The sequence below is a fragment of the Ptychodera flava genome, chromosome 16 (genome assembly GCF_041260155.1).
Source record: "Ptychodera flava strain L36383 chromosome 16, AS_Pfla_20210202, whole genome shotgun sequence".
NCBI classification, from domain to species: Eukaryota; Metazoa; Hemichordata; class Enteropneusta; family Ptychoderidae; genus Ptychodera; species Ptychodera flava.
Genome location: NC_091943.1, coordinates 39328263 through 39342371, shown reverse-complemented (window position 1 = coordinate 39342371; position 14109 = coordinate 39328263). Strand labels below are relative to the sequence as shown.

Sequence of the window (14109 nt, the reverse complement as noted above, 5' to 3'; positions counted from 1 at the left end):
AACATTTTACTATTTAATCTTTATTATCAATATTTACACATTTGAATTACTTTAATAACTTCTACTAGGTAGACTTGAAACACTACTCGCAGACATCGTCACAATTTTTATCTGTCAACAAAATTATTTGTATTTACACAGAATAAAAACCCATAATAGTTTCGCAGCGTTCCCCGTCACCCTTTCTATAACCATAGACCCTCGAGAAAAACTATAACCTTGCACCGCGATCGTCCTTCCCCTTAAAAAGGACAGATTTCTTCTTTTCCCCTTTCCCGAAAAGTATGTTGAAATATCATATCCCTGTGAACAAAACGCACCATGTTACTATGGTTGACGAATAAATTCTTGGTCAAATCAACACTCAGTTGTCATCATAATTAAGATCGGGCATTGTAAATATACGGGCTGGACAACTTGGACCATAACAAAACATTTCGGAGAACAACAAGATGTATTCTACAAAATACTGATTATAATAGCTGATAGGGTGTTAATGCATAACATTATCTTAGCCAGCTGACGTGTCAAAGTGAAAATAATTGCGAAAATTACCACAATTAGCGTAGGCAACAAATGGTACGTCTTGAATTTTGGATGTGATGAATCTGATTAAAACAAGAGGCAGAGTATCATTTTATTATATTATGTTAGTTTTGAGTCGGTAACTTTAGATAAACAGGTTTCAAATATTTTGTTTCTGGAACATTCAATAGAGAAAAAGGTTTACGCTAAATGATATGATTGCTAGCAATAGATATCAATAATTTTTACATTTCAACATTGTAAATTGTATGTATATAGATGAATGAATGGCTGGATATATGATTCCGTGTTAATAAAAGTGAATACCTACGAAAACTAACGAGTATAAATTATGGACGGAACAGGTCAGAGGTCAGTCTTTATGTTCAAGTAAGTGAAAATATCGAAGATCCACAAAATATTCTTAAGAGTCTCTGCGTGAGGTTAAAATATGTCAATATTATAATTTTGCCAAATCAACCCTGATTTGAGTGTCGAACAAAAAATTGGCTATATACAGACAAAGTTTGCTGAGATCTGCAGAGTGTGCTTCAAGACATGTCGGTTCATCAGTATTCCATCTCTTCTGTCCATAGGCAGAGTTGAAGCTGTGTACAATTGAGTACTATATCAACAAATGATTTTTTAGTCCAAGATTTAGGTAAATTTGAAAGTAAATGACCGAAAAAATATCTGTAAATTGATGGAAGGAATGTCGACAGATGACCTTGTCGTTTCACTAACTGCAGATATTCTAGCAGCTTGCCGTTCAGAGGCTGGGACATTCTAAACTTTATTGAACAGTCTCGATCAAGATTTAATTTACTACGTAAAATTCCAACACTTTCAACTAAACTTTAAAACGTCCCAACGAGAACTACTATAATTTTTAGAATGGTTTCGAGGAGATAATTTTGAAACATTGTAGGAACTGGATCGGGTTTAAACGGTTTGTGTACATATGAACTTGTCCTTGTGAACAAAACAATCATGAACCTGAGAGAGAGAGAGAGAGAGAGAGAGAGAGAGAGAGAGAGAGAGAGAGAGAGAGAGAGAGAGAGAGAGAGAGAGTGTTAAATGAAAACAACCTTTGTTTTCATTGTTCGTAATCTACAGATCTACTAAAACCGTCTAATTTAACATTGCTAGGCATACAGCTAACGTAAATGACAACAGTAAATGACAATAGTAATGTACGGATTTCTTGCTGTACCGTTGTTTTCATATGCCGACCTATATACAAAAAATTGTCAAACATTAAACATTAACGATGACAATATTTACATGACACCTGTGCTGCCCTAGACAGTCGACAGTCCCTCGTGCGCACATTAAGTTCGGGAGGGGGGATCGCAAGTGTAGCGACGGAGGCGCGAGCCGCGAGTGCCGTATAAAGACACATGAATAGCAACGCAATCCGTGCAACCCAGGACAATCTGTTGTGTCTAGCAGCTAGCGGTTATGCTTACGGCATTCCCCATCCCTGTATGCGCGAGAGACAACATCAATAATAGTAAAGAAAAGACAACGGATTGTAGACAGTCTAGCCCTGCGTACAATATTGCGTCTTCCCGGCGTTGTGCGGCCTGTGGTGGGAGGCCGCCGTATAACGCCGGGAACACACATTGTACGCATGGCTATTAGTGCTGCCCCCGCTCTACACACGCGATAATGAAAACCTTGTTTACATCAGATTATTTTGAATTTATTTTGAATTGGTTTACCTTATAGTGTCTAAGTATGTATACAGACTATCAACATAGTCTCAGCTGACTTGATCATACCTTACCATCGTTTTGTCACAAGCTTAAATATAATTCTCTGATGATGGGAATCTTACCTGATTCATTTTCGTAGAGAGCGCTAACTTCTTCCGCAGAAAGTTCACGATAGAATACCTGAAGATCACTCATTCCAGCTTCACCACGCACAGTAGCGTTGAATGGGGCGCTGTTTGATCCACCGATAAAGAGGCCTAGTTTGAAAGGCAATTTTAGCAAATTATGATTTTGTGTAACCCCAAACAGAAGAACTAAAAGCAACGACAATAAACAAACCAACACACGGAGAAAAATTACACTGTAATTATACACATCGAGTCACAAGAGGGACTAAGGGAGCCGTCATAATTTACGACGGGGGGGGGGGCCGGAGGAATTTCATCGGAAACTCTGAAATTTCGAGTACCCCCACCAACCACGATGAAATTGAGTAACCCCCCTCTCTAACACAGAAATTTTGACTGACCCCCACTACAGAATGTTAAACATCATTGCAAGACGTGTTTGTAAAATTTACAAAAATACAGCAATAGTAAAGACGTTTCATATCCTGGTGTACCCTGCTTAGCTGCTAGATTATCATTAGTTATCTAATGACGGTACTGGCAAAAAGAAGGTTTACAAAGTCAATGAAGCAACAGGTGAAATAATTGACGTTCAAAATGCGACGAAATAGCGGTGTGGTCAAGGCCCGAGTGTCACTGATCTGTCCATTCTAATTTGGAACATTAGGGGACTGAAAACGAAAACTTCCATTTCAGACTTTGTATCGTTATGTAAAGATTATGATATCATTGGTTTCACTGAGACATTCTGTACAGAGCTTGATTCAGCTGACTTTCTAGAAAATCATAAAGTGTTCAGATCTCATGCCTCCAAACGCAGACGTAAAGGCCGTCCCAGCGGAGGAATAGCAGTGTACATTCACAGAAAATTTCTCAGCAAAGTGCAGGAACTTCATTGTAATATGAATGACTGCATTTTTCTCCGCCTGGATAAAACTATTTTTCCATTCCATAAAGATGTAATTTTTGCTTGCTGTTATGTCAAACCAGATGAGAAATTAGATAAATAGTCTTGAACAAGTACTGGCTGAATTACGCTGTACATATCCCGATGCATATTTCATGTTAGGAGGTGATTTTAATGCTAGAACTGGTACTTTTGATGATTTTATTGTAGACGATTCGATAGATCATCTCCCTATTGAAGCATCTGACTACACACCAGATAATTTTCAGATGTCACGAAATTCTAAGGATGAGGTGATAAACGAAGCGGGAAAAGCTTTGTTACACATGTGCAAATGCTTTGACGTACACATTGCAAACGGGAGATTAGGTGAAGACAAAGAGGGTCATGTGACATGTGTCACAGCCAATGGGTGTAGCGTTATAGACTACATTATTATGTCATCAGGTATGTTTACACATGTAAGCTATTTTAATGTTATTCCTCGTACCGAATCAGACCACTTCCCGCTCACCTGCAAATTAACAACCTCAGATTCTAAAACGCATACGAACCGTCAGAGACAGTCTATTCCAACCTGTAGTAACACCCGTTATCACTGGTCAGAACAAGGCTCCGTTTCCTTTCGACAAAATTTGGTTTATCCAACTTTTCAAGCACAGTTACAAGAAGCAAAGGACGCCTTTCCAAACCCCGAGCAAATTATCCACAAAATTAATGACGCCCTTCAGACGGCAGGTATCGACTGTCGCAGAGTTAGCTCAGCTAGCCGTAAGGTTTCACAGCCCCCTTGGTTTGGAACTTCTTGCAAACAAGCAAAAAGAGATATGTATGAGAAACTCAAGCAGTTCAGAAAGTCGGGGTCAAAGGATTCGTTACAAGATTACCTTGACGAGAAAAAAAGTTCAAACAAAAGTGTAAATACAGTAAGGAAGAGTATAGACGTAGTATTAGACAGCAATTGAATGAGGCAACTTCTGACGGTTCGAAAGATTTCTGGTCGATTTTGAAAAGAGTTATTTATAAGCATGGTAATACAAACGACGAAATCGATATACAAACTTGGTATCAACACTTTTCTACTTTATTTAACGAATCATTTAATGGTGGCAATGAGAGTGATATCTTTAACTCAGTGGAAGATGAAATCAATGCCCTTAGTAATCTTACAGAAATACCTGCCAACTCAGAGACTGGTAACAGTACTCTATTTAACTCTGCAATTACAGAGGAAGAGGTTCTGTTAGCCTGGCGAGTTTAAAAAACGGAAAATCTCCTGGCCCTGACAATATTCCAAACGAGTTTTATAAATTCTCAGCTCATGTGATATTACCAGTGCTAGTAGAATTGTTCAACGTAATCCTTGATACTGGTAATTTTCCCTCCCAGTGGACGTCTGCAATTATCATTCCAATTTTTAAAAGTGGCTGTAGGAACGAAGCCAACAACTATAGGGGAATTTCACTTTTGAACTCGCTGGGTAAGATTTTTACGTCAATTTTAAATCGCCGTTTATCCAAATGGTCCGAAGAAACTAATGTTTTGTCAGATTGCCAGGCTGGGTTCCGCAAAGGCCACAGCACCATTGATAATATTTTTGTACTGCATGCCATGATACAAAAGTATCTAAGCTTCAGACGTGGCAAATTCTATTGCCTATTTGTCGACTTCTCCAAAGCCTTCGACAGAATCAATCACTCTCTACTCCTACTAAAACTCAAGTCATTAGGAGTTGATGGTAAAATGTTTTGTATTTTGCGTTCAATGTATACAAATATCAAAGCATGTGTCAGAGCAGGAAATTTCACTTCAAACTATTTCAAATGCCCAACAGGTGTAAGACAAGGCTGCATCTTAAGTCCACTGCTATTCTCATTTTTTATTGAGGAACTTAGCTCAATGATTTTCAATTGTGGCCGTACAGGCATTCAGCTAACTCAAGACATGTATGATCTTTTCATCCTTTTGTATGCCGACGACATAGCTATTTTTGCAGACTCTGTAGGAAACTTACAGCTACTTATCAACGTTCTTTCTGAGTTTGTAATAAGTGGCGGATGGCTGTTAATCTGCAAAAAACAACAATTGTAATTTTTCGAAAAGGCGGCCGAAGAGCCCGTAATGAGGTATGGTTTTTTAACAACTCTAAGATTGAAGTAGTATCTTATTATAAATATTTAGGTTTAGTTTTATCGTGCCGAAACATTTGGACAAAAGCTGTTTCTACTCTTGCAAGTCAAGCAAGCAAAGCCTCTTATAAGTTACTAAGTGCTCGAAACAAACTAGGGTATATCTCATATAAAACCCATTTTAAAATATTTGATTGTATGATTTTGCCCATTCTATGCTATGGAGCGGAAATATGGGGTTACCAGTACTATGATATAATTGAAAAGGTTCACAGAAAATGGTGTCGCCGACTATTAGCAGTTTCTGGTAATGCCACCAATGAAACAGTTGTAGGGGAATGCGGTCGTCTGCCTGTCTTTGTTTCTACACTGAGACGCTGCATTGGCTACTGGCTGAAACTGACTGAGATGCCAGATGACAGACTTCCCAGGCATGCATACGTTATGTTATGTAATTTAGACAACTAGGTAGATACAATTGGGCTACGTCAATCAAAAACATTTTATTTTCTTATGGGTTTGGATTCGCATGGTTATCACAGGAAGTTGGAGACAAGAATGTTTTTTTATCATCTTTTACTTCCAGAGTATCCGATATATGCAAACAAACATGGTCATCCAGTGTAAGAAGTAAACCAAAGCTACGCATCTACAATACATACAAAAGCTTACTAGATCCAGAGAAATATTTAACTTTAAGATGTAATAGTAATTTATTCACGCACTGGCACGTTTTAGATGTTCAACTCTCCCTCTTGCAGTACAGGAAGGTCGATATCAGAGTATTCCCTTACATCTAAGAGTTTGTCATTATGCGATATTGGGGCTGTTATATATCATTTTTTATTGATATGTCCAATTTATAACATCCTCAGAAATGAGTATCTATTAAGTGACACATATATTGAGCCAAATTTTGATAAATTTCAGAGGTTACTAAAGTCAACGAACTCAGATGTACTTACAAACATTGGTAAATTCATTTATAAAGCAGCAGAATTGAGAAATTCCATGATAAGCACAGTGACATAGTGTTATCAAGCCCTTTTTATAATTTCATGGTTTATTCAATTATTTACTTATCTATCTGCATCTTTATATCACTCATATATATAAATGAAATGTATACATTGTGTCTGTGTGATTAAGTAACTTTTTATAAGATATTTTGTAAGACCCTTGCATTTGGGCCGGTGGCCTTGAAAAGCAATAAACATTATTATTATAATGACGGTTGAAAAAGATGAAACCAACAAAATGAAATTCAAAATCACAATAAAATGTATTTATAAAAGCTCACGCTATAACCAGTATCCAACCATATAATATTGTTTAATTTGGATGAGTATCATAAAAAAGGTTTTCACTAAGATATCTGACAAGTACAGCGGGGAGAACATGTGGGAGGCTGAGCGGGAAAATGTCAGAGGAGGTAATGTACTCTCCCTTGTGTGAAAAAAGAGAAATTGATTAGTGCAACGGTGCAGTCTGGCGAAACATGAGAGGTGTTTTCAATTTGTAATTTTACCAAGTAAAACTGTGAGAACACATATCTCAAAGGGGAGAGTGCAAGAGGGGGACTTCCCCTCTCGCATCGAACATTTTGAGAGATTGATGTGTGAAACGGTGTAATCTTTTGCACTAACAAATTGAGTATCCCCTTCTTTCTCTCCACATTTTGAGAAATCCCCCTTGTAGTTTTCAATTTTTGAGCGACCCCCTCATATTTCTACAGCCCCACAGGTCGTAAATAATGATGGCTCCCTAAGTGAATATTTCATACGCAGTGACCGTATGAAATGGCTACACTACGCCTTAAATCCAACTCATCCGTCCGAAACTGCCTGAGATCAGCCTACAAACGTCTCTGTGCGTATTTCAGTATTCTGAAAACGTCATGTTCAAAGTTCTGAATGGGGGAGGGTCACTTTTTATAAACCTATCTTAGGGGGAGGGTCACTTTTGACAGAAGCTGATTTAATGGCCAAAACTTTAATGGGAAATGAATATGAAATGACCAACAAAATACGTACACATTATCCACAACTTTCACAAACAAAGAAGATGCAGTGGTATCCTACAATGTACATTAAACACCTTGAACAATTAAAACTGATAATATACAAGAGAAAAAAAAATACATGTGCAACGGGTGGAAAAGTGTATATCAATTATCAAATGTACATAAATGCAACGATATTCTCAGTTTTATATTGGAAAAAAAATGTGCATAGTTCTCTCATAGACTACCATGTACAGTAAATCAACTTTTCAGTGAAATTCCAAAATCAAATTTTTTGCACAACCATGGACTTATAACCACTCTAGTTTAATCAAAAATATTAATATAAATAATCAAGCGCACATACATGCACAAATTTACCTAGTTTTGTATTGGAAAAAAATAATTTACAGTTTCATCATAGACCCCCATTGCATAGTGAATCAAGATTTCGGTGAAATTACAAAATCAAATTTTTTGCACAACCATGAACTTGTAACCACTCTAGTCTAATCAAGAACAATAATGCAAATAATCAAACACACACAAATGCACAGATTTATCTAATTTTGTACTGAAAAAAATATTCATAATTTCATCATAGACCGCAATGCATAGTGAATCGACATTTCAGTGAAATTCCAAAATCAAATTTCTTACACAACCATAGACTTGTAACCACTCTACTCTAATCAAGAACATTAATATAAATAAACAAGAGTACACAAATGCAAAGATTTACCTATTTTCGTATTGGAAAAAACTATTCATAGTTTCATCACAGACACCATGGATAGTGAACCAACTTTTTAGATGAAATTCAGAAATCAATTTCTTGTAAACAAAGGCACATTTTACTTCCCAATTCAAGCAAAGTACATTTTAATACATTATCAAACATATATAATATACAGATATAGCATGTTTTGTGGGGGAAAATTGTCAATAATTTGCCTGATAGACTCCATGTATGCACTTAATCAGCCACATCTTGCCTTCTTATTGTTGAACAAAATATGGTGACCCTCCCTCAAATGCATGAAATACCATATCTCTTTAAACATTCTTGCGTGATAAATTGCGAATGCCCCTCCAAAAACACCAGCCTCCCCTCTGTAATTTGTCCTTAACATAACAATTGAACCAATTGGTATAAATTAGCTGATACTGTTTCAGTTATTCCTAGGGAGAACACCGCAGTGGTTGAGGGGAGGGTCAAGTTTTAGAATGTTGGACAAGGGGGAGGGTCACATTTCACGGTATAGGTGTGCGCGAAATTCCCCCGGCCCAACCCCCTGTAATTACTTATCAGAAACGTGATAGAAAGCCCTTACGAGGTCACGTAGACTAGCCTACGAGTCGCTTTGCGATATTTTTTTTTGTTCATTTGTTTTTAAATGAGTTAACAAAGATTCTCAACTGATATTTTATCTTTAGTTCAGTTTCGGATATTTACTTTCGTTGGGTTAATTAGGGTTAGTGCTCGCTACTAGTTCACATCAATCTGAAGCGTCCAACACGTTTGGAATTAATTTGGGATAATTGGATTTTCATATTTTTCAAATTTCTCAAAAGTGTTAGGTGCCGTATAGCAGAATGTTGCAATATTGCAAATTACTCATAAAAACAAGTGTGTACTGTAAAAAGAAAAGCAAATGAGATAACATCTGTGGATTAAATCGGCATTCACTATCCAATTATCCCAAATTAGTTCCAATCGTGTTGTCCATTTCTCTGGTGCTAGAGTAACTCCAAACGAAGTTCGCATACATTCATTGATATTTCTCTGACATGATTAAGCCGAAAGACGTGGAAGATGTGTGGAGGTCACGCCAAATCGTCGATAGCGATTTACTTTGCAAATTTAACATAGCATCAAAAATGCCACTTCACAATAGGCGAGATATGTCAATAAACGCTATCCCTCCCTCGTCAACATTGAATGACGTTGGTGAAACATGTACTGTGTCAAACAAATGACTGTTTTTACAACTAGGAAAATTGTTGTTGTTGCAAAGAAATACTTTTCGTCTATATTTACAGTGACTGTTATCTCACTGATGACGGAAATAAATGTGTTTTTCATTTGAATATTTTTTGCTCACGTGTTCACACACGTGAGCATATGTCGCAGCGATGTCTGTCTGTCTGTCTGTCTGTCTGTCTGTTGGTCCGATATCTCAAAAAACGGCTGATCAGAATCAAATCTGGTACATAGATTCAGTTAGCAAATGGCAAGAACTGATTAGTTTTTGGTGGGTGTGGCTTGCTTACTTTTTGCTCATTTGCATAATTAATGATTTTAGAAAAAACGGCTATACATTGAGAATGACTGCACACAATTTGATGAGACTTGCTACAAATGTTGATCGCATCAAGATATATTAGCAGTGGGAACCATTAAGGGGTGACATGAAAGATAGTTGCTTATTTGCATATTTAATGAAATTTCCTAATTAGGGATATATATCTGATTTGACTTGATCAAAATTGACCAAACTTGGTATGTATATTGAAGATACTATGATTAAACCTTATTGAAAGTCATTAAGCATTTTAACTTCAGCCAATTCCTAATTTGTATATTTTATGAACTTTGCTAATTAGGGATATATATCTGAATTGACTGGACCAAAGTTGATGAAACTTGCTACATATATTAAATCTACTATGATACAATATTATTGAAAGTCATTACGCATTTTTACTCCAGCCAATACCATATTTGCATATTTCATGAACTTTTCTAATTAGGGATATATATCTGAATTGACTTGATCAAAATTGATGAAACTTGCTATGTACAAAAAAGCCACTATGATGTAACATTATTGAAAGTCAAAAGACATTTCTACTTCAGTCAATTCCTAATTTACATATTAAATGAATTTTCTGAATTAGGGATATATATCTGAATTGACTTGATCAAAATTGATGAAACTTGCTATCTGCATTAAAGACAATATAATACAATATTATTTAAAGTTATTTAGCATTTTCTCTTCAGCCAATTCCTAATTTGCATATTTAATGAACTTTCCTAATCAGTGATATAAACCTGAATTACCTTGACCAATGTTGATGAAACTTGTCATTTACTTTGAAGATACTATGATACAACATTATTGAAAGTCATTAAGAATTTTAACTTCAGCCAATTCCTCATTTGCATATTCAATGAACTTTCTTAATTAGGGATATATATTTGAATTGACTAGACGAAAGTTGACGCAACTTGCTATATACATTAATGATACTATGATACATCATTATTGAAAGTCATCAAGTATTTTTTCTTCAGCCAATTCTTAAATTGCGTTTTCAATGATCTTTTCTAATTACGGATATATACTTGGATTTACTTGATCAAAGTTGGCAAAACATGCTATGTACATTGATGATTATACCAGGTAAAAACAATATTGAAAGTCATTTCACATTTTCATTTCAGCTTATGTATATGTTCATTTTACACAATTTTACCTGATCTAATCGTAGTGAACATTGAAAGTGTGATCAAATTTAGCATTTATTTGTAAGCCATAACTTTCAGCCAATTAATTTTTCAATATTCAAGTGTATAAATGTCAAAATTTTCCTAGCTTAAGTTTTAACTTTATCCCTGATCTATCAACTTTGTGAGTAATTTTGAGGGTAGTAAAACACGCGACGACTTTTGTTTTTCAGTATTTTTTTGATAAAAATGAACAATTTTAAGTCCGTACCGCCCAATAGTGTGCGTCGACATCTTCCATATTTTCAGTTTTTTTACCACACAGGGAACATAGGTAGACAGACCCTAAGCAAAAAATCTCCGAGGTTTCAAATGCAGAATGTGGCGATATAAATTTGTGGGTTTTTTTCGTTTCATATTCCCGCGTAGAGCAGTTCGATTAGGTGCGTTCAGATTATGTGAGTCGCCACTGTACTATGTTGAGAGCACACGAAATTATCTCGTGCGCACAAGAAAAGATCTTGTGATCACGAGAAACTATTCCGTAATCAGAAGATCTTTCCTTGTGCTCTCAAGATCTTTTCTTGTGCTCACGAGAAACTATCTCGTGATCACAAGATCTTTTCTCGTGCTCACGAGAAAGATCTCGTGCGCACAAGAAAAGATCTTGTGAGCACGAGAAACTATCTCATAATCACAAGATCTTTGCTTGTGCGTACAAGAAAAGATCTTGCGATCACAAGAAAAGATCTCGTGCGCACAAGAAAAGATCTTGAGATCACAGGAAAAGATCTTGTGATCGCAAGAAAAGATCTCGTGAGCACAAGAAAAGATCTTGTGCTCACGAGACAGTTTCTTGTGAGCACAAGATAACTTTTTTGGTTTTTGCTTTCAAACATGTCCCTTACGGGCTTTCATAGCCTGGCAGGATAAGGATTGAAGCCGTGCATTAAACATACAACATATGATATTTCCATGTTTATAAACACTGAATCTTTATCAATTTGAATTCATCCAGTATCCTCCAGCAGTGATATGCAACAAAGGTAAGCATATCACTACAAGAAAATGCGGGGACGTTTGGAACCAGATATTATTAAATTCACCGCATTATTATATACTGGTATGTGTGATAGATGGCTAAGCAGCTGTAAAGCTGTAAATATGAGGGAGCGGGAGGGTTGTCCTCCTTCTCATACAGAAACGTTTGAAAAAATACGTTAAAATAACGTGATTTCGTGATACCTATAATAACTGTAACACATGAATATATTTTCATGACTTCCCTTTCTGTATGTCAACTTTTGCATCCTTTCATCATGTTTGTGTGACCCCCTCTCATTCTTTCGACCCCCTGCCATAACTAATGACGGCTCCCGTAGATCATCTTTGCCAGAATCCGACCTTCAGTTACTCTCAATTGCGACACCTCAAACCTGCGTTTGCGCTTGATTTGTGCCACAAACGGCCAAACCGCGAACTGCGAGCAACCGAAAGTTGCACTTTGAGGTCTGGCATGCGCGAAATTAATCGTCAGTTGATTGGGTATACACTTAACTGAGATCAATTTCATTTTAGGCCATATCGGGAGAGTTTGACATCAATTTTAACAAAATTATAACATCTGACAACAACAACAACAACAACAACAACAACTATAACAACAAATAATTAATATAAGTATTATATAGAAATAATAACACGAATAATATTAGGTGAAATTTCCGTGAAAATTTCACCATAAATAAGGGTATTTTGGATCGAAAAGACCATATATGATATAGATTTCACTGCCCCATGTTTCCATGGTAACCATTTTAGGGGTTGAAAATTTCAGTTTTTCTAATATCCCACGAAAAGTTACTTTCATTGATATAAAAATTACCTGGTGGGGGCGTTCAGGTCAGAGAACACAAAAACCAGACTTATTTTAATGTTTTGAGTTGCCATGGTAACTATTTTGGGATTGAAAATGTAAAGAACTATTGATTGATGAAAAAATTGATAATAAGGGTTTTTCTGGTTAGCACACCAAAAAATCACACTCATTTTAATGTGCGGTGTTTCCATGGCACCCATTGAGGAGCAAAAATTACCAGTTTTTCAAAGATTCCACCTAAAATCCACATCGGCGTAAACTACACGCCTCTTTACGGCAACAGCTCAGCGCTACCCGTCAAGAGACCGTGGTTGATTACGCAGAGATTCGCGGATCTATCGCTGGTTTCCAGCGCTGGCTGAACGGAGCCAATCAGAACGTAGGTCTCATAAACGCGCATAAATTATTGTAATGAGCAATACACAACGACTTTAATAGGCTGATCTTGGTGCTCACCATCGGCACCACACAGCGTTCACTGTCGACGAAGAGCGCGCAATGTGTAAATGTTTATGTTTTTGGACTCAACCGCTCTATTCACACCAAAAAGACACCATTGATAAATAATTTACAAGGAAAAGATGGGTTTCTTTGCTACCAGGCATGGCAGGCCGTTCCGGCACATCATGTTTCATGAGCGTTCTATCGAAGAGTATCGCATAACTGGAGCAGCTGGCCCCACGCCTCGCTGTGCACAGTGTCCGACCCAGGCGTAGAACAACACCGCTGTGTAAAACCCGTTGGTAAAAACTATTGATCATAAATCTACTTGACCACAAGTTATGTATAAACGTTTATGTATCGATCTCTTCATTTATGTTCACACTGAAAGCTTTCTTATCGTGCTGTGGGTATACATGGAGCTAGAAACGTATGAATGGTATATTGGGCCCTTTCATTTGAGCTGGTGCTCCGCGATACAAATCACAAATGTACGCTAGGCTCCCGATCGTCTCAACACTGCCGAAATCACAGATCTCGGAAAATTGCGTAGTTGTTCAAGTCCGATTATGTTTCATTAATTCATCACAACAGTTACGCTAACAACAGAATCAAACCAAGAGAGGTTTAGTTTGTTCAATGGGTTTGCAGTTCACCCGGGTGCGATAAGTATATGCGACCACGTACACTCGCTCAGTGTGACATGGTGACAGTTTTCGGACAGGGTATAGTGAATTTCGCCCAAAGCCGTTTCACAAATGACGAGCAGAAGTACGAAATCTTATTACCATACCCTTCGAAACTTTATTTTGTTTATCCTTAAACTGTTAACAGGACGGAAGTGGTCTTTAGGGGGTCAAAGTTGCCAAATTGTTGACTCCATAGTGAGTTCGTAGTAATCGGACTGCTATCGCAGTAATCGGACG

General features: G+C 37.0%; 1 protein-coding gene across 1 annotated transcript in view; it reads right to left on the bottom strand.

Annotated features, from left to right (window-relative positions):
* Positions 1 to 14109, bottom strand: part of LOC139114823 (CUB and sushi domain-containing protein 1-like) — a 74701-nt gene continuing 60592 nt past the window's right edge. Inside the window, exons 9-10 of the mRNA XM_070676766.1 lie at positions 2366 to 2500; positions 1 to 1521 (exon numbers count right to left, since the gene is read on the bottom strand). Coding sequence (XP_070532867.1) covers positions 1514 to 1521; positions 2366 to 2500 — 143 coding nt within the window. The 3' untranslated portion in view covers positions 1 to 1513. The remainder of the gene's footprint in view (positions 1522 to 2365; positions 2501 to 14109) is intronic.